Here is a 20,328-nt window from a genome sequence, read left to right on the forward strand (position 1 = left end):
AAAATCATGTTCAAAGATTCCGTTACATACTAACATACATACGTCTGAAGCTAATAATAGCGTGTTAAAAATACTAGTAAATATAACGCATGTTTCATGATTCTAAACACTTTTATGTTCAACTGTACATTAGTTTACCTGCAAATCTGTCTCGGAAGTGGTGGCGTATTGTCTCACGCCCCCGCGCACTGCTCCAAACGTCACCGGGTGTGCCATTTTATGTCATTATGTTACTTATTATTACTCTAAGGTTACTTTCATATTTTACCACAGGTTTTTGGGGACGCCGTGATGTATTCGGTCATAGTTTTGATTTTTATGAAGCCTCCTTAGTCCTTCGCCCAATTTCACAATAAAAATTAAATAAAAACTTAAGCTATCAAATCCAGTCGCAATCTAATCCAATCTATTTGTTGTAAAAATTGTAAATTAGTCTTTTCTTATTTTTCTTCTATCTTAAATAAGATTTTTTTTTAAGTTTTTAGTCTGTCTTGTTTCTAATGGAGAGCCGGACACCATACCAAAGCAATCTATAAGCATTCTATATCAATATTAATAATTTAATTATGATTTTATTAATCCTTTAATGATTTATATTATAAATCACAAAATCAATCCTCCTCATGCTTTATGTGACTAATCGTTGTTTTATATCAACTATCATTAATTCGTCGTTAATTTTGACCACGAATGACGTCAATAAAAATGAAGTTTTGTTCGGCGGAGCTTTTTGTAAGTTCACGATAATTTTGGAACAAACCCGCTGTTCGGTTTCCTATTCATAACGCCGTAAAAGTTACATAATTGATGACCATCTGGATGAAGTTATGGTTTTCCTTCCCAAATGGCTCTGTAGTTACTTATCGACCGAAAAACATATTACTGCTTCGTTCGTATGCGGGCTACTTGAGTTGTAACGGATTATGCACAGATGTGATGTGCACCTTTCGGAAAGGTGTTCTCAAATGAATGAGATATTAAAATTTTACTACGAAATTTTGCTAATTGATATCCTTTCAAAGGCATTCCATCTATTGTTAGGGCAAGATAGGAAGGAGGGAGAAGAAATAGTATTTATTATTGATATGTATTATAATAAAATTACATGATACAGCACAATTTTATAGTTGTTCTCATTTGTTAAATGAGAAGTAAGGCCACTGAGTTTCTCGCCGGATCTTCTCAGTGGGTCGCAATTCCGATCCGGTGGTAGATTCTGGGAAGCGCTACTGTTACTGTTACTAGGGTTAGCGTTAGCAATGTTATCAGGTTTGAGCCCCGTGAGCTCACCTACCCGACCGGACGTAGCTGGAATAGCCTCTTAGGCTACATTACTATACTACGTTAGAATGAATACGTAGGGAAAATAATAATAATGAGAAGTTTCAGCCATAATCAACCACGTTTTCATAGTATGATTAGTTCCGTTTTAACCTTGGCTCGAGTGTTTTGTAAAGTCAGTAAATAAATCACAATGTACCGGTAATAATATTACAAACGGACAATTCACCTCGCCTCAATAACTCAATATATTATTGTAAAAAATAGAAGTCTTGTGAAGACTACTATTTAGACTAAAAATAGACTTTTGAAGTCGTCGTGGCCTAAAGGATAAGACGTCCGGTGCATTCGTATATAACGATGCAACGGTGTTCGAATCCCGCAGGCGGGTACCAATTTTTCTAATGAAATACGTACTTCGCAATTGTTCACGATTGACTTCCACGGTGAAGGAATAACATCGTGTAATAAAAATCAAAACCGCAAAATTATAATTTGCGTAATTACTGGTAGTAGGACCTCTTGTGAGTCCGCACGGGTAGGTACCACCGCCCCGCCTGTTTCTGCCGTGAAGCAGTAATACGTTTCGGTTTGAAGGGTGGGGCAGCCGTTGTAATTATACTGAGACCTTAGAACCTATATCTCAAGGTGTGTGGCGCATTTACGTTGTAGATATCTACGGTTTCCAGTAACCACTTAACACCAGGGCTGTGAGCTCGTCCATACATCTAGGCAATAAAAAAAAAAGTCTCATTTAAAATTACTAGTGGTCAAAATTAGTTAAATTATTAGTTTGCACATTATTAAGATTCTATTGTCAAAGACTTTATTTCTATAATGATAGATTTCGCCAAGACTACACTATAGAGAAAAAATTATAATCTATTCTCAATAATTTGACCGCAGATTTTAACAATACACAAAAGAGTATAATGTGTATATGCTTATGTGTGTCAAATACATCGTAGTGTGTATAAATGTTTTTTTTTTATTGATTTAAAGTTATTTTTTCGCATAATTTAAAGAAAAATAGCATTCTGCACTTCTTCTCTGTATTCGCTATAATATAAGTGTGTGAAATTTCATACTCCTCCGTCTGCGCAATTTTCGTAAAAAGAGATAAAAAGTTTTTGCTTCCTGTATTACTATATAGAAGACTAGCAGACCCGGCAGACTTTTTAGTGCCTCAATCGATAAATAAAAGACCAAAATTTTGTATAAAATAAACTTAAAACAAACAAAAGGAATCCATCCGATGGGGGACACATCAAAGGAAAAACAAATTGTTATTTTTATTTAATTCTGAGCATTTTCATATTATCTACCTTTTAAACCTTCTCTGGAGAAGTCCACAAATAATAATAATAATTATTATTATTATAAGGCCAAAATTAGCCAAATCGGTCCAGCCGTTCTCGAGTTTTAGCGAGACTAACGAACAGAAATTGATTTATATATTACTAGCGACCCGCCCTCGCTTCGCTTCGGAAACATTAAAACACACATGAAACCAAAAAAATAAATAAAAATAAATAAAAAAAAAGTAGCCTATGTTCATCAGGGACAATGTCGGCTTCTAATGGAAAAAGATTTTTTCAAATCGGTCCAGTAGTTTCGGAGCCTATTCGAAACAAACAAACAAACAAATCTTTCCTCTTTATAATATTAGTATAGATATATAGATATTGACAGTCAACAAACACATTTTGTCTTCGATCAATAATAGTAGTATTATTGATCGAAGCATTTTGTTGTTGTTGATTGAATGTGATTGTCATTCAGGCGTCGTTACTTCCACTGACCGTCCAAATATGGTACGATAGTGTGGGTAATAAGTATTCTTTCGTATCTAAATTGAAGACATGAGTGGATGAAAGGGATATAATACAATCTGTTAATTTTAAGAAAACGTTTGTTACTTGTACATTTTCTTCGTACATAAACTCCTTCATCACATATAATTTGTAAAAATAGCCTTTAAGCCCGGACTTTTAAGGTATATTATAGTTTATAGGCACATAACAGCTTCATTTAATGTAAAATGTGAAAATTCTTAAAAATGTTACTTAACTCCTTCATCCACTCATGTCTTCAATAGTTTATGACACTATCTATGTGGTTGGTTTTCAATAAATTTACAAAGCACAATAAAGGGCCTGTCAATTATCCTTTACTTCCAGCTAATTTATTAATCAGAATAATCAAGGACATTTATCATGTTTTATAGTTTGTCCTTGTGATTAACAAAGTTAGTGCAGCGTCAGGCTTTTGTATCCAGTACCCTTGAAACTCGATTAATGTTTAATTTCTTAATTTATTTTGTACGATTTTGTTTGTAATCAAATATTGTTATTTAATTGTTTAAAGATAGAATCCGTCTAAATTTTAATTGTTTTTCTTTGACAATGGCGCAGTACTGTATACGTAAGCATATGTTTTCTACCTCTGTATCTCAAATTCAAAACTGACGTGCATCTTATAAGTAATAATGGATACATGCGCGTGACTTATTTTGTGAATAGCTTATTTATAAATTGTTTGTCGTCGGTACCTATTGTATGTTTTGATGTGACACTAATACATAAATAAATTAACGGAGGTGCATGACAAATAAAAAGCCAATTGTCGACCTTGAGATCATAAGACGAAGAGGGAAAGTTTTATTATATTGTAATGAAGAAGAGTATATTTATAACTGTACTTTCCTTCAATTTGAATCGCATGACTATCTTGCGCCAGATAAACCCTTTAGGGGTAACAATACACTATCACCGATACTCTTGGGTAATAGAAAGATAGGAGAGAAAGAATGAGTGGGCAGCAACTGCTTTAACCTTACTGCTGGTAAAGCGTCTTGAGAGCACGTAGCAATATGCACCGTCCTGCCTATTTCTGCCGTGAAGTAGTTATGTGGTTCAGTTTGAAAAGTGTGTGTTGGACGATTAAATTTGAGGGGACTGGGTTCTGTAGGTGAGGGGCTATATAAAAACACTCTGCTTCATGGTTAATATAATTATATTGCAAACACTTTGTACACTATTACACTATTACACCATTAAAATATTTTATTTTTATAAAACCTTAGAAGTTGCTCTGTTCGTGTCTAGATGAGAAGTCATTGTCTTCACTTACGAGAAGACAATCATCTGTTTTAAGCATTTAAATAAGCATTCCAATATTCGAAACTGTGACCTTACATGTGTCAAGTTGCCATTACTTTCATATTCAAACTCCAACAGTGTGGCTCTTGTACTGTAACAATTAAAACTTAGAACTCATATCCACATATCTAAGCAATAGAAATAAAAAACGTGTGTTTGTTCACGATTTATATGGCCTTTTACGCCAACCTTACTGTTTTTATATTTTACAGTACCTAAGTATATCTATCAACAGACGAAGAATAAACATTCACTTGCATACCCGTAAACTAATCATCGATCCCCCGACAGCAAATCTCACAATAGCTAAACGGATTCAATGACAAGAAGCCTAAAATATATGTTTTGTTTTGTACGAACCCTTTCTCTTCAGTCGACACCGGCAGATGCGTTACGCGGTCCAAAAACGTGAGCCGACTGGTTTTTGTGGTTCGTTCCGTCTATCTTTATGTGGATAGTACGTAGATAAGAGAAAATAATAATTCATTGGAAACGTTATGAGTGTTATGGCATATTATTGTCAAGTGAAGCAGTTACGTGTTCAGATTACGGGATATTTTATATTACAAGAGACTTCGACCTCATGCCTCAAGCTGGGTAGCGTGAGACACAAGTCGATGATACCAAGTTAGGTCAAGTTTCACAAAAAGAAAAATATAGTTTTCACGTAAATTAAACCAATTTCCGAGCCTCAAATACTAAATCGTTTTCCTGTTTAGCGTAAAATAAAAGGATTGACATGCCGTAAAGAATTATCAGGTCATCATACAGAAGAGGCTTAATGTACAGTTAATGTTACAACTAAAATAATTCTTGCACAATTTTTACAAAATATATGCATAATGTTGTTTTCAAGTTTTATTACCTACCATTTTTTCAGTTCGTTTAATATGTATGTGCATTTTATTTTCTTATACCTCTTCAGATTCTCTAATGAGAACCAGTGGTGACATCCGAAAACTGACTCGAAAGACGGTTAACAGGTTTGTCTGCCGTTGGCAGCCTACCGACAATCTTTAATCTACTCGTGATAATGGTGTTGACATCTCGGGAAATTAAATATGGAATTCGTGGCCAGAACCCTGTAATTTTTTATATTTGTCATATAGATAGACGCGAAAATTTAAAACAAACTCATCGCATTCAATAAACGGAATATCCATGTTTGACTTTTCACAATAGGAGATAACAGGTGTACATAATTCGCACAATGGCGAAAATATACGATCCGTCATCCGACTAAGCTTTTGGTGCTTATAAGCTCGAGGTCATTACGATTTAGATTGCGATTCCACGTCTCAAGTCGGGCAGCGGCGCACTCACCTAACACCAGACGGACCGAGACTCGTTCAGAGATTTAGCGAAAAAATCATGTGATCAAATCAAACGGCCATCCAAATTGTGGAGCCTATTAAAAACTAAATTGGAACAATCAAAAACAAATTGATAGTTAAGAACGATAATACCCAAGCCATAATTGTACGAAGAGCAAAAAACTGAATAATACAACATAATTAAAATTACTCATACGGTTTAATTTCGGGTTTTTTTATGTCATTATATTTCTGAGTGTTTTTATTTATTGCTTAGATGGGTGGACGAGCTCACAGCCCACCTGGTGTTAAGTTACTGGAGCCCATAGACATCTACGACGTAAATGCACCACCCACCTTGAGATATAAGTTCTAAGGTCTCAAGTATAGTTACAGCGGCTACCCCACCCTTCAAACCGAAACGCATTCAAGTCAGAAATAGGTAGGGTGGTGATACCTACACGCGCGGACTCACAAGAGGTCCTACCACCAGTAACCAGTGTTGACCGCATCCGCAAAAACTAGAAAGTACACATTCGACACGTTGGATATAATATATTATTATGTCTTATGACTACAACTCGCGAAAACCTAAGAGAATACTGTAGTTAACCCATTGAGCGCGAAACGTCGATAGATCGACTCTCTATTAATGCGTATAAAATGCGGAGCGTCGAAATACCGACTATTGCGGAGTTTGATTATATGTATTAGGTAACACGTTTTTAATATGTAAAAAAATATATAAATAACAATTTAAAATTATTTTGCTGTGAATTTAGCATTTTCTTTGTATTTTTTTTGAAGTTTTATAAGGTTTCTTTTTTTTCCAAAAATCGTTTAGTTCTGCAAAATAGTATGTGAAAAAGCTCAGCACTTCAAAAAGGTTAATAAAACACAAATATATCACAAACAGCTTTTTATTTAATATAAAATTTGAACTGGCAATAAAAAAAATTAAAAATTCACATACTCAACTAATCTTGAAATATTAAAAATGTAGGTACACATTTACATAGTACCAAGTACATAATACAAATCATATTCCCTACTAAATATATACATAGCAGGAAATATGAAATGGGAATTTACTTACGAGTAAATTAGCTGAATTATTGCATTAGCACAATTAAAAACCGGTTACGTAACTTTTGGATGACTTTGAAATTAATTACCTATTATTTATATTCTAGCAAATGACTTCAGAAAATTAAATCTTCCGAGATTACGCATTTTACATACTTTAACGTTGAAAATAAAACCCGATGTTGCATCATGCAATGCAACTTGCATGTGTGAAGCGATTACCTCCCATTTAGGCCAAGAGTTGAACATACATCCTGCCTTCATCATGCCTTCTCTTAATTACCACAGACTTTATTAGTAGATTGGAAATGTATTTTTGTATTTACATTTTTTTTTATTGCCTAGATGGGTGAACGAGCTCACAGCCCACCTGATGTTAAGTGGTTACTGGAGCCCATGGACATCTACAATGTAAATGCGCCACCCACCTTGAGATATAAGCTCTAAGATCTCAGTATAACATACAACGGCTGCCCCACCCTTCAAACCGAAACGCATCACTGCTTCACGGCAGAAATAGGCAGGGCGGTGGTACCTACCCGCGCGGACTCACAAGCGGTCCTACCACCAGTAAAACGTAACAATCATTTAGCGATACAGACAACTAATAACGCCATCTATCGATCATTACTTTAACGCGCGTTTATAATAAGGTTACATTATATTAAGATTATTGTGATTTTCTTTAGATAAGGACCAAATTCTTAAGAATAAATGTTATTGTGTCCCTTAATTGAAACTACAAGCTTCAAGTAAACAAAAAACTATATCCATTTACTGAACTAGCCAAATATATTGGCAATAAAACGAGAGGGCAATGGGCATATAACTTCGTGTTCCCTCGCAAGGGCGTTGACCTCACGAGTTATTTCCCTTTTTGTGATACATTGCGTGCTTTACAAAATAACATTTGTAAGCCTTTGTTATTGAATGTATTCTTTAGTAGCCTTTTTTCTATTAGTTACCGGAGCTTTATGAATCTGTTATCGAAATCCTGTCGGTTTAAAAAAAGTACAAGATCGTATTTTACGAACAGTAAAATTCTTTACAAATCTTCAATAAAAAAATTATAATATTCATAAAAAAAAAAAATACAAATTATTAATAACCCTCTTTGATAATCTTCTTATAACGAGCTTATAAAGCTCCGATAACAAATTAGATACAAGACCATCGGTATACCAATTACATATATTTCTTTTCGGGTATAAATCCATTACACCTTCTTTATAAAGTACAGACTGTTTTTACACGGCACCTATTTGTAATATCGGCAGTGCTAATTGGAATGCGTTTTGGATGTAAGTCGAACTGTTGCCGGCCTGGAAAAAATAAAAAAAAATTCTATATAATAACTTATGAGATGTCTGTATAAATGTGCAAATGGAAAATTTATCACATCAATTTTTTTCGTACAACAATATGTTTCGGTTTTAAAAAATAGTACAGTGTGCTTAGTGCGAGTTTTTTAACGTTCTCGATATCGTAAAAGTTAGATCATATTTGTATGGAATGGGATCGTTTGCCGCTAGGGGCGCTGTTAACGCAAATTTGTATGGAGTTGGAAGGTTAGTCTAAGTTTGCCGCTAGGGGCGCTGTTCCAACTGCATACAAAATTGGGTCAACTTTTACGCTATCGTGAACGTTAGAAAGCTCGCACTAAGCACACTGAAGTCAGTTAGTTCGTCTCAGTATAGTGTGTAGTTAAGTCGAAGGGTATCTGTTAGTGGAACTGAAATATCAACCTTCTATTTTAAGAAAGGCGGTAGACTCATATAATAATAATAATTCCCTCATACGGCTCCAAATTAGGATTCCCTGTGTGATGGGTACCAGAGACTGAAATACACACTTACATACATATAATGTATTGTTTTATTCACATCAAAATAAAGTTTAGCCCAGTAAAACTATAGCACAAAATGAGTTGCTCTATAAAGAGAAACAACATTTAAAGCTATTGCTTCACCAGTATTTATGTTTTTTATATTTCAATATTCAAAATAACATTTATGTCACCTGTATAACATATTAACCTCTTTTAAGATTTATGTCATAAATCATATAGAGGTTACATATATTATATAGACGTTTAAATAAATAAAAAACCTCAGAGGTGTCAAGGGACACCCGGATGGAACGAAGTTCCTTTCGATTAATTAGTGAAGGAATCGTAATTTTTTTTTAAAGTTATAATAATAAATTACGGCATTATGAAGAAGAAAAAAACAATACATTACTATTGTTGAAACGCTATCTCGAGAAACTGTATTCATTACGCGGACCAATCGGATACGAGCAATGTCACGCGATAAGCGCCTACACGTTGATTGGTCAGAAGGACGGATCTAAAAAGTGTCGTGACAACTTTTCGTAAGAATTTTTTCCGTCTAGCCCCCTTTCACAACGCGCGATAAGGAACATCGTTCCAATAAAAACATAAAGAGCAAACTAATCTGTTCATCACACGAATGTTTGCCTCATGTGGGAATCGAACCCACGACCTTCGGCGCTCCAGTCAGGGGAGTTAACTATTGCACCACCGAGTCAGTCACGTGGTGATGTCTATGAGGTTTTAAGCACTCACTCACACACGTGGTCTCGTTTGCAAATCTACAGTGCTAGAGATGTACTTCACGACAATGGTATAGGAAGTTAATTTGAAAATTTTCTCCATTTACCTTTTCTTCTTCAGTATTGTCTTCAGCAAGATTCTAATAGCGATAGGCTATCCATTGTAACAAGTAGGTATCTTAAAAATTAATATTATTTTCGTGGAATGTACAGTAAACAAATTGATGCAATTACCTCTAAAAATATATTCGTGATGTAATTATGTATTTGCTCCGTATTCTCTGTTTGCAATTCATTCAATTTCTCGGTGAAGAGAGTCGCCAGCTCACTGACGTGTTTGGTCAGTACCGCGGTCATTCTGAAACGTGGAAATTGAATCTTATTGCTTCGTCCGAAAGCCCTAATTGTGTTGTTTCGTTTGCTTTGAAAACGTTGCGGATTATGACGTCACTATTAGGGCTGACGGTAAAGACAGGTCTTCCCCTCATACTATTCCGTTTTCATAACGTCTACTGTTATTCATTCACTGGTGCTAATAGACATCACTAATTGCTATTTCATCGCATCATTTCATTGCAATCGTATAAACAACATAATAAATAGTCTTTTCGCATTAAAAGTGTACAATTTAAAAAAAAAATCTAAATTTAGTTAATATGCGGAATCATTTGGTATCACCAGTATTTTTCTCATAAATACTGTCAAAAGACCGTAGTTTAGTTTTGCTAAACCAAGCTATAAATGCTGCCAAGACGATTAATATTAAAAACATCACATCTTAAACCATTAAAACACTCTCCTGTAAAATTAGTAAGTTTTGAGATTATACAGTTTTAATGCGAGAAGACGATATTAAAGTTGCTTTTTGGTTTGAACGGTGGGGCAACCGTTGTACTGTAAACACTGAGACCTTAGAAGTCATGTCTCGATGTGGGTGGCGGCATCCACGTTCTAGACATGAGTCGACTATTATCAAAGCCGGCAATGTGACTTTCGGACAATTATTGGTAAATCAGAAAAACGAATTATTGACTTTGTATTCCACTGGCAGTCACAAAACTCTTCTGAACGACATCTTAGATAAATAACAGGTTAAGTATTAACCTTTATTTAATGCAGGTTTTGAACCGTATTCTTTGAAGGAGAATATCAATAACATTTTTTTGTCCAAATGCACAGATTGCCACCTTTGATAATAGACAACTCACATATATGGGCTCCATCAACATAAGCAAAAAAATAATAATTAATGAACGAATGTTCTTTCATTGATAGCACCAGTAAGTCCGAGTTTTTTAACCTTCTCGATATCGTAAAAGTTAATGCAAATTTGTATAGTGTTGGAACGTTTGCCGCTAGGGGCGCTGTTCCAACTGCATATAAATTGGAGTTAACTTTTACGCTATCGAGAACGTTGAAAGACTCGCACTAAGCACACAGATCGAAGTTGATGTAAACGTTTCGTCGTACTGAGTGAGGGCGTCAGCTTCGTCTGCCGTGGAGCGACGCGGCTTCACCAGCAGCATCTCGCCGGCCTTGTGGTACAGTTCCACCGACAGCGCCGTCGCCTGCGCCAGGCTCGCGACCGCGCGCTTGTACACTTGCTTCTCTGTGAGCTCGCCGCCCGACGACAACCAGTCTATCGCTTCTGTGTACTGTCTGTAACAGGCATAGCATGATGGTAAACATGATGGTGGACTTTTTGGCGGGAACGCGACGAGTGAAGTTGTGTGATTTTTTTTTATTGCCCTTGTAGGCAAACGAGCATACGGCCCACTTGATGGTGAGTGGTTACCGTCGCCCATGGACTTCAGCATTGCCAGGGGCAGAGCCAAGCCGCTGCCTACCGCTTAATATTCTCCACAAGCCTCGTTTGAATAAGGACATGTCATTATATTGAAAATAACAAATTGAATTCGGAGCTCAACGCCTTAACTTGGCTTTAGACTGCAGATGGATATTTCTAGGGTTCATTGTTAGTTTTCGGTTTCCGAACACCCTGTACATAGTACGTACTTGACGATGGGCTGAAATTGTAACTTCAGCCCGAGATCTTGAGTCGCGGTCTGAAGTCTCTCGTGGAAAGCCTCAGACTTGAACGTGTCTTCTGATGGGTCGTTATCGTCTTCGTCGTCTTCGGGCATCTCACATAACTCTGGAAGCAACATAGATAATACAACTAATATCAGTATTTTGGGAAACGATCATGGTTTCTGTCAGTTATTCAAAGATCTTCATTGTGCGGGTGAGTCTCTTTCACAACACGGACTATTCTGATCAAACTTCATTATGTTTTTAATACATTAATTTATAGTAATCGCGGGTAACAATTCGCTGTGACTGTGGCTATAACAAATATGCCTAGATTTTTTTTTAATTCACGCGCCATCCATTTTCCATTAATAGTACTAATACAGAATCCTTCCTTGGATCGCCAAACAAAACTGAACCAACTATATCAAGAATGCATAGAGAACAAAATTTGACCTTTATTTTAAATATATATCAAAATTGTAGCTTAACTCAATCGTTACAATTTTCAATACAGCGCCATCTAGAGTTGGCGAGCGATTAAAGAGCTATCCCTCCGGGAGCCGTGCTTTTTGGTCGCTCGCCAAAGCTGCAGAAGGAAACTTTTGCAGGTCTAGTCTCCCACCACTGCGCAAGTCCGATGACACTTTGGCCCACAGCGCGAAAGAGAAGGCTGACCTTCTGGTCAAACTCTTCGCCTCGAACTCGACTGTGGACGACGGGGGTGTCACACCACCGAACATCCCCCAGTGTGATAGCTCCCTGCCGGATATCTGCTTCACACAGTGTGCAGTTAGGCGGGAGCTCCGACTCCTGGACGTCCATAAGTCGAGTGGGCCAGACGGCATCCCCGCAGTGGTTCTGAAAACGTGCGCCCCTGAGCTGACACCTGCGCTAACGCGTTTGTATCGCCTCTCTTATTGCGCTAACAGGGTTCCGTCTTCATGGAAGACCGCCCACGTCCACCCTATCCCCAAGAAGGGTGACCGGTCGGACCCGTCGAGCTATAGGCCTATCGCGATAACTTCCTTGCTTTCCAAGGTGATGGAGCGAATAATAAATACACAACTCCTGAAGTATCTTGAGGATCGCCAGCTGATCAGTGACCGACAGTACGGTTTCCGTCACGGTCGCTCAGCTGGCGATCTTCTTGTATACCTTACTCACAGGTGGGCTGAAGCCTTGGAGAGCAAGGGCGAGGCTCTTGCTGTGAGCCTTGATATCGCGAAGGCCTTCGACAGGGTCTGGCATAGGGCACTTCTATCGAAGCTACCATCTTACGGAATCCCCGAGGGTCTCTGCAAGTGGATCGCTAGCTTTTTGGATGGGCGGAGCATCACGGTCGTTGTAGACGGTGACTGTTCTGATACCATGACCATTAACGCTGGCGTTCCACAAGGTTCGGTGCTCTCCCCCACGCTTTTCATCCTGTATATCAATGACATGCTGTCTATTGATGGCATGCATTGCTATGCGGATGACAGCACGGGGGATGCGCGATATATCGGCCATCAGAGTCTCTCTCGGAGCGCGGTGCAAGAGAGACGATCAAAACTTGTGTCTGAAGTGGAGAACTCTCTGGGGCGAGTCTCCGAATGGGGTGAATTGAACTTGGTTCAATTCAACCCGATAAAGACACAAGTTTGCGCGTTCACTGCAAAGAAGGACCCCTTTGTCATGGCGCCGCAATTCCAAGGAGTATCCCTGCAACCTTCCGAGAGTATTGGGATACTTGGGGTCGACATTTCGAGCGATGTCCAGTTTCGGAGTCATTTGGAAAGCAAAGCCAAGTTGGCGTCCAAAATGCTGGGAGTCCTCAACAGAGCGAAGCGCTACTTCACGCCTGGACAAAGGCTTTTGCTTTATAAAGCACAAGTCCGGCCTCGCGTGGAGTACTGCTCCCATCTCTGGGCTGGGGCTCCCAAATACCAGCTTCTTCCATTTGACTCCATACAGAGGAGGGCCGTTCGGATTGTCGATAATCCCATTCTCACGGATCGTTTGGAGCCTCTGGGTCTGCGGAGGGACTTCGGTTCCCTCTGCATTTTGTACCGTATGTTCCATGGGGAGTGCTCTGAGGAATTGTTCGAGATGATACCGGCATCTCGTTTTTACCATCGCACCGCCCGCCACCGGAGTAGAGTTCATCCATACTACCTGGAGCCACTGCGGTCATCCACAGTGCGTTTCCAGAGATCTTTTTTGCCACGTACCATCCGGCTATGGAATGAGCTCCCCTCCACGGTGTTTCCCGAGCGCTATGACATGTCCTTCTTCAAACGAGGCTTGTGGAGAGTATTAAGCGGTAGGCAGCGGCTTGGCTCTGCCCCTGGCATTGCTGAAGTCCATGGGCGACGGTAACCACTCACCATCAGGTGGGCCGTATGCTCGTCTGCCTACAAGGGCAATAAAAAAAATAAAAAAAAAAAAAAAAAAAAAAAAAAAAAAAACTCTTAAAGACTCATAGAGCTCACAAGTGACACTTTGTCTTATATTAAGCTAATCCATCTCTCAAGCCGGACCAAATCACACACTGCATGCGTAGTTTCATTAAAATCGGTTCATTAGTTCATAAGTGCATCGCGGACAAACAACACGATTCCTGCTTTTACTCATATATGACCATAGTAAGTGTGGAGATAATGAGGTCTGAATTTACTTTTACACTGATTCGTAGGCAAAAACAATACGCGCTAAAATAATGTGCACGAAGCCATTTGTTATCTATGGGCGAAACTAGGGATAGGACGGTTTTGCATCAAAATGTATTATGTTTTAAATAAATTGCAATATACATATAAGCACGAATATGAAGAAATGTGCGTTAGGTCACTTTTGCGCTGACGTCCCCATATATGGGAATAACACTACCTTTATGTTAAAATTTGTTGCAACTGACTCTAAATCTGAAGTTTTTATCATAATCTATCCAACATTAAATCAGATATTAAGTAAATAAATAGTGAAAGGGTGAAGAGAGAACGTAGGGCGAAGATAATTCTAACATACCAGCAACCTGCTGCAAAGTTTCCTTAAGATCCTGTCGTTTTTCAGGCGAGAGCCCCCGCATCCGTTCTTCTATTCTCATGTTCACTTGCCGGGATAGCATCTCTAAGGCTTCCAAGTGAACTAGACCTGGAAATTATCAAATAAATAATGAAACTGAACAGAACCTAATAATTTAAAATATCTCATTTAAAATTCACACGCCCCAAATTAGGATTATGAGTGTCGTATAACTAACAAAGACAGTGACTGACTAATTCTGGCTAGGATCTGATGCTGATTCACGAGGTCTAATAGCCAATCAGTAACTATAGAAGTATTATAAGATGTCTATTTTCTACTGACGGTAAACATAATTCGAAATTAATAACCTTCAAAATCGTCAAACAAATTCTCATAGTGTACTTCTTTAGCTTCCTTCTTTTCTTCTCTTATTCTGTCATCTTCGTCAGCTTTAGCTTTCGCTTCTCTCAGTATTTGTGACAGCACCGGTTTCTCGTCAGGAGCTAAGCCGAGTAGTGCTCGTTTCTTTGCCAACCCAGGATCTCCATCTTGAAGAACTTCCATTGTTTTCTTACCAATCGTCTCCAGAGTGCCTAGGCCACCCGATATGACTTTAGTGCCTTGAAAATTACATATACGAAAAATTAAATTAATTAATGTATATTATATATAATTAACAAATTTTTACCCGTGGCTTTGCCAGGCTTAACTACCATGTATAAATATGGATTGGTCAGTCGGTCGGAGCAGTCTCCATCTTGTCTTCCTTTTGATTTCTATAGTACTCATAGTTGGATTTACTTTAGTTTCACGAGTCCACACACTTAGCTATCGTCATATCTGACTGAATCTAATTAATCATGCAACAGTCTTAGGTAGCACTTATGCTGTAGATGTCTATGGGCTCTGGTGAGCAGTTTACACCAGATGGGCTGTGAGCTCGTCCACCCATCTAAGCAATAAAAAAACATTATGATATCTATGGGCTTGTCTTCTGTCGTTTTCCTATTGATAGTAATAAAAAAACTTACCAGTAGTTTCAACAAATTTAGTCACTTCTGAGATAAGACCTCTAAATGGAAAAGCATCACTCGTGCTTTTTGGATCGACTTTGTCATTATTTGTATTTATATTACTTTCTAAACCATCAGGACTATTTGCCTTTGCTTCTTTTTCTTTGGCAGTTTGTCTTGCTAACTCTTCAGGGTCTGGCGCACCGATACTGGTTTCTAAAACCGTCGAGATGCCCTGAAACATGAGATTCAGTATTAGATACCTACATTCTATAGAATAAACTTTTTTGAAGGATTTTACCGGTTCCCCTATATGATACCTAATATGATTTCGTGTTCAGGTTAGGATTTATCGAATTGACTTTCGCCACTAGCGGTAATTTTAATCTAGTTTTACATATGTATACACAATCATGAACCCACAGAGTACTTGATTCATTTGATAATTTCACGAGTATCATACTTCAGCCTGTAGACTACTTACACCGCATCTGCCCTTCCTACGAAAACTCTTTAAAAATAGGTCATATGATATTGTGATCATAGGTCACCACATCTGTCGAGTCTTCATGAACACTATTCTCAACTAAAATTCGGATCTGAATTACCAAAATAATTATTTTTAAAGGCAGTTTATTTCTTATGGTATCTATGGTATGGAGAACTTAAGCTACTCAAAATTAACCAGATTAAATGAATCAGATCCAACCAAAATTGAACTTTTTTACTTTAAATTATCAGTTTGAATGTTATTTGATTTTAAAATTAACTGGAGTTGCTTATAATAGTTGCCAATGTGAACCTTTGCTAAGAGATACATTAAACTAATAGCAACACTGTTTTATATTTACAGAAAAAAATATACCTGAGACACTTGATTGGTAAGTGTACTGATACCAGCAGTTGCCGTAGTCAATATGGAGTCTACACTCCATCCCCAACCCCAGCCCCCGGTAGTGCTGGTTGTCGTGGTGTTGGCTAGCTTTTCTGTAACCTCTTGAATATCAGGATATATTGATTTTGTTTCCTGTCGTGTTGGCTGAGTCTGAATTGGTTTGTAGGGATCCTGAAACACAAAATTTAGTTATTAATGCTATTTATTTCCAAAGGAGGCAAACACAGCCCTCCTGAAAGTGGTGAACATTACAATTATGCATCGGCAATGCCAAGTATACAGTCAAGTGCCAAGTTATATAAACTTATATTTTTAATTAAATTACATATTATCATTGAAAATGAAGCGCAATTCTGAAAACTAGCATTTATATCAAACTAGATATTAAAATGTTTTTGTATGAAAAAATTATTAAGGGTGTACTTGTTGATATCAGATGTTTTGTTGGACTAAAAAATCAAATTAGGCAAAAAAATTGTATGTCATTACGATTGAATTCATAAACTAATTTATTTGAATACATTTTTATTTGAGGACGCAGTGTATGATGATATATTCCAGTAAAATTCAGTGACCTCATTGGAATTAAAACCGAAATCCTGACTTTGAAACTTTAACTAGTTGATTTCACTAGCTTAGTTTCAAAATGATATATTTTTCATTTATCACTCCACTGTTTGTATATCTTCTATGGATATATTAAAAGCATGGGCATTAGCAGTCACTAATAATTTATAATAAATAGTAGTTATTACCTCAATCGTATTATCATCTTGTCCCCAATCATCAAAATCATCCCAACCGGTATCTTTACTCTTTGTTTCTTCAGATTTCTTTGTTGTCTTGTCTTGTGAGTAATTCGAGTCTATTGTTTCATTTTTATTGGACTGCAGTACATGAGTGTTAGAGGGTACTGCGTTTTGTGCTACCAATATTTCATCATCACCAATATCAAAATCATCCCAACCGTCAGAAGATTTCTGTAATTGAAATCTATTAAAACTTTGCAGTCCGGCAATTCCGGTGGTGTCGTGGGTAAAGTAGCGGTCAACTGCCAGCCTCACCATTGTGGTGTCATGAACATATCGAAGTTTCATGAAAGTAGGGCAACGGGGCTAAGAATTTATGAGAACTAATCATGAAATTAATAAAAATTAACGATTTATAATTTCCCAGAATCAGGAACGGCCGGCGACAAGCCAAGTAATCCAGATTAGTACTGCCGTTGCCAGAAAATAAATGTTTAGGAGAAGTGCGGACGGAAAAGTGTTAAAGGTTGTTCTTGGGTAACTAGAATTTCTCTCGTATAAGAAATTAGTCAAGACTAGACTACGACTCATTAAAATTTCGATATAATACATTTACACCAGGGGATTGGAATGGAGAGATGTGTTTGGGTTAAAGCCATAGGACTTTCAAAAGTACCTTAATATTTAAATTCATTAAACTAAAAGTTAACTTAACGAGTCATTATAAAATAGAGTTCTCAATGTGGATCACTACAAAAGTTAAAAACAAATTGAAATTTTTTGTATACATTATACGTATTGTAATTTTAAATGCACATATCATTAGAATAATGTATTCATGTTGTCATATAATTTTGCCGAATTATCAAATGCCATTATAAGTTGTACTGATTTATCGTACTGAACTTTCACTAAATTGAAATTAAAAATGACACTCCTTTTTTTAAACTTACTTAAAAAACCCATACTTAAATGATTTATATCAAGGAATATGCATTTATGATTAGTTCTCCCAAAAAAAATATTTCTTTATAATCTCATTTACCATGACTTTGTTAGTATATAGTTTTTGGATGATAATTTAATGGATACTGTTAGATTATACACAGTAAAGTTGACAAAATAGATAGCGTAACGGAATATAGATTACACGCAAAATTTTCTATAGTAAATTTGAATAACAGCTGTTGACTAAAAAATAAAATTTCCTAAATAAAGCTCAACATGAATTATATTGAAACAAAACTAGTGGGACCCCAACTTTAATTTTACTTAAAAGACACCTTATGTTCCGATGTATACATAAAAAGCGATATAGACAGTATTGTATGTTCCTGGAAAACTTTAAAAATGAGCATGAAGGAAGGCATGACTTACAGGTTCCTCTTTGTTTTTCACAGTGTCGGTAGATGAAGATTGTGTTTTTTTTGTTTTGTGGTCCAATTCCCGACTATTTTCGGTATAATTAGAGGACGATAATCGCTCTTTTCTATCCTTTTTTATCGGTGTATTTTGTCCCTCGTCGGCACTTTCAAAATCTTCACTATCACTTGTAGCCATTTCGAAGGAATTACTTTTTAATAATACATAAGCCAATAAATAACTATTAACTAAGGAAAATATCCTTTATTCCATTGAAAAAAAAATTGGTTCCTACTTATTTTTGCGTGTTATGATGAAATTGCCAACACTTGACATTGACTTTTGATTTATTCTTTGGTAAAGACATAGAACAGGCAAAGAAAACATAATAGGTACAGCCAAGTCTTTCATAATATTAACCCGCAGACACAGCCCACTGAATTTCTCGCCGGACCTCCTCAGTGGGTCGGGACTGTGGGTGGGACCTCTTAAAAAAAAATTCATGTTTTTCTTTTACTGACTGATTTTAAAATTGCACTGAGCGTCTTACCTTCACTACCTGAACAAAATACAGAAGATTTAGACAGAATGTTCGTTGCTTATCTGCAGGAAATTTTTTAGTTCGTATGAAAGTTCCTTCCTGTGCTGCTAGCCTTAAGAGGTTATTTCAGCTTCACCCTAACGTGTAGGTGAGCTCACGGGGGCTCAAACCGGAGTGTTGCTAACACTGGCCCTGGCAAGATTAGTGCTTTGCAGAATCTACCACCGGATCCGAAACGCGACGCACTGAGAAGATCCGGCGAGAAACTTAATGGGCTGTGTCTATGGGTTAATTCGCTCGTCGAGCCCTTCGTCGCAAGCGACGGGTGCGACGAGGACCGTGACCGATACTTGTGGTACCTAAAAGCCCCGTTAATGGATCGGGAGGATCCGTAATGACCACTGAAGTAGGAAACCTATGGATATGAAACGTCAACAAAAATTCCTGCCACTGTGACGTTATCTGGCTACAAAACATGGCGGTTTTAGTGCTGCCCAGAAGATTTTAATGTTAGTAGGTTTTATCGATAAACGTTCTTGGCTCATTTTATTTGAAATATTGTTGAGTATGAATTATTTGTAGAATTTATACTTTAATAGGAAGTAAGTATATTGTTATGTGCAAAGATGATGTGATTTAGATATTATGTGAAATCTAAGACGAGTTCGTGCTTCAAATTTGCCAAGTAAACAATATGACGATTTTTTAAATTTGCTACACTGATTTTATAAAGTTGTCGTTTGCCGCAAAACATAAAGATATTGCGTAGTACAGTGCCATCTGCCCATTTCTAGCATGCTAAATGTTATCGTATTTTGAGTACGTGTTTTTTTTAGACTATTACAATCTATTTTAATTGTTTTGCTGACTCTAAAGTCCGTAACACACTACTGCAGCGCACCTCAAGGAAGGTGCGCCGCACCATTTGAATCACTCTCACTTGAGAGTGATTCAAATGGTTTTCCCTTTGCCTTTTCCCGAAATATCTATACAGAATGTCTAAATATGTTTTGATGACATATTTTATTAAGAGGTATTTATGATTAGTGTCATGATCAATAGATTCCGACCGAAAAAATTTTCGGATGAGGGCTTCATAATGAATTTAAATATATATAGATAATAGTTTTGGGGCATCAACTTTCTTGAGATCCTATATAAAATATGTTTTAATTATTATTTTTGTATGTTTTAAGCATGATAAAATAAGAAATTTTATATAGGTAATCATATTAAATCGATATCAAAGTCAATAAATAATGTACATCCCAAAACAGACGCCGAACTGACGTGACAATGACATTTGGTGCGCT

General features: G+C 37.1%; 1 protein-coding gene across 1 annotated transcript; it reads right to left on the minus strand.

Moving 5' to 3' along the window:
• Positions 1–6,659: 6,659 nt before the first annotated feature.
• Positions 6,660–19,239, minus strand: LOC101739856 (protein FAM114A2). Its single transcript, XM_004922592.5, has 10 exons — positions 18,490–19,239; positions 17,119–17,343; positions 16,334–16,534; positions 15,487–15,703; positions 14,824–15,075; positions 14,456–14,581; positions 11,432–11,570; positions 10,886–11,074; positions 9,650–9,773; positions 6,660–8,163 (listed from the first exon to the last, which is right to left on the minus strand). The coding sequence occupies exons 1-10, from the start codon at positions 18,670–18,672 to the stop codon at positions 8,089–8,091; spliced, it is 1,731 nt and encodes a 576-aa protein (XP_004922649.1). The 5' UTR covers positions 18,673–19,239; the 3' UTR covers positions 6,660–8,088.
• Positions 19,240–20,328: the final 1,089 nt, after the last annotated feature.

The sequence above is a fragment of the Bombyx mori genome, chromosome 14, assembly GCF_030269925.1.
Source record: "Bombyx mori chromosome 14, ASM3026992v2".
NCBI lineage: Eukaryota > Metazoa > Arthropoda > Insecta > Lepidoptera > Bombycidae > Bombyx > Bombyx mori.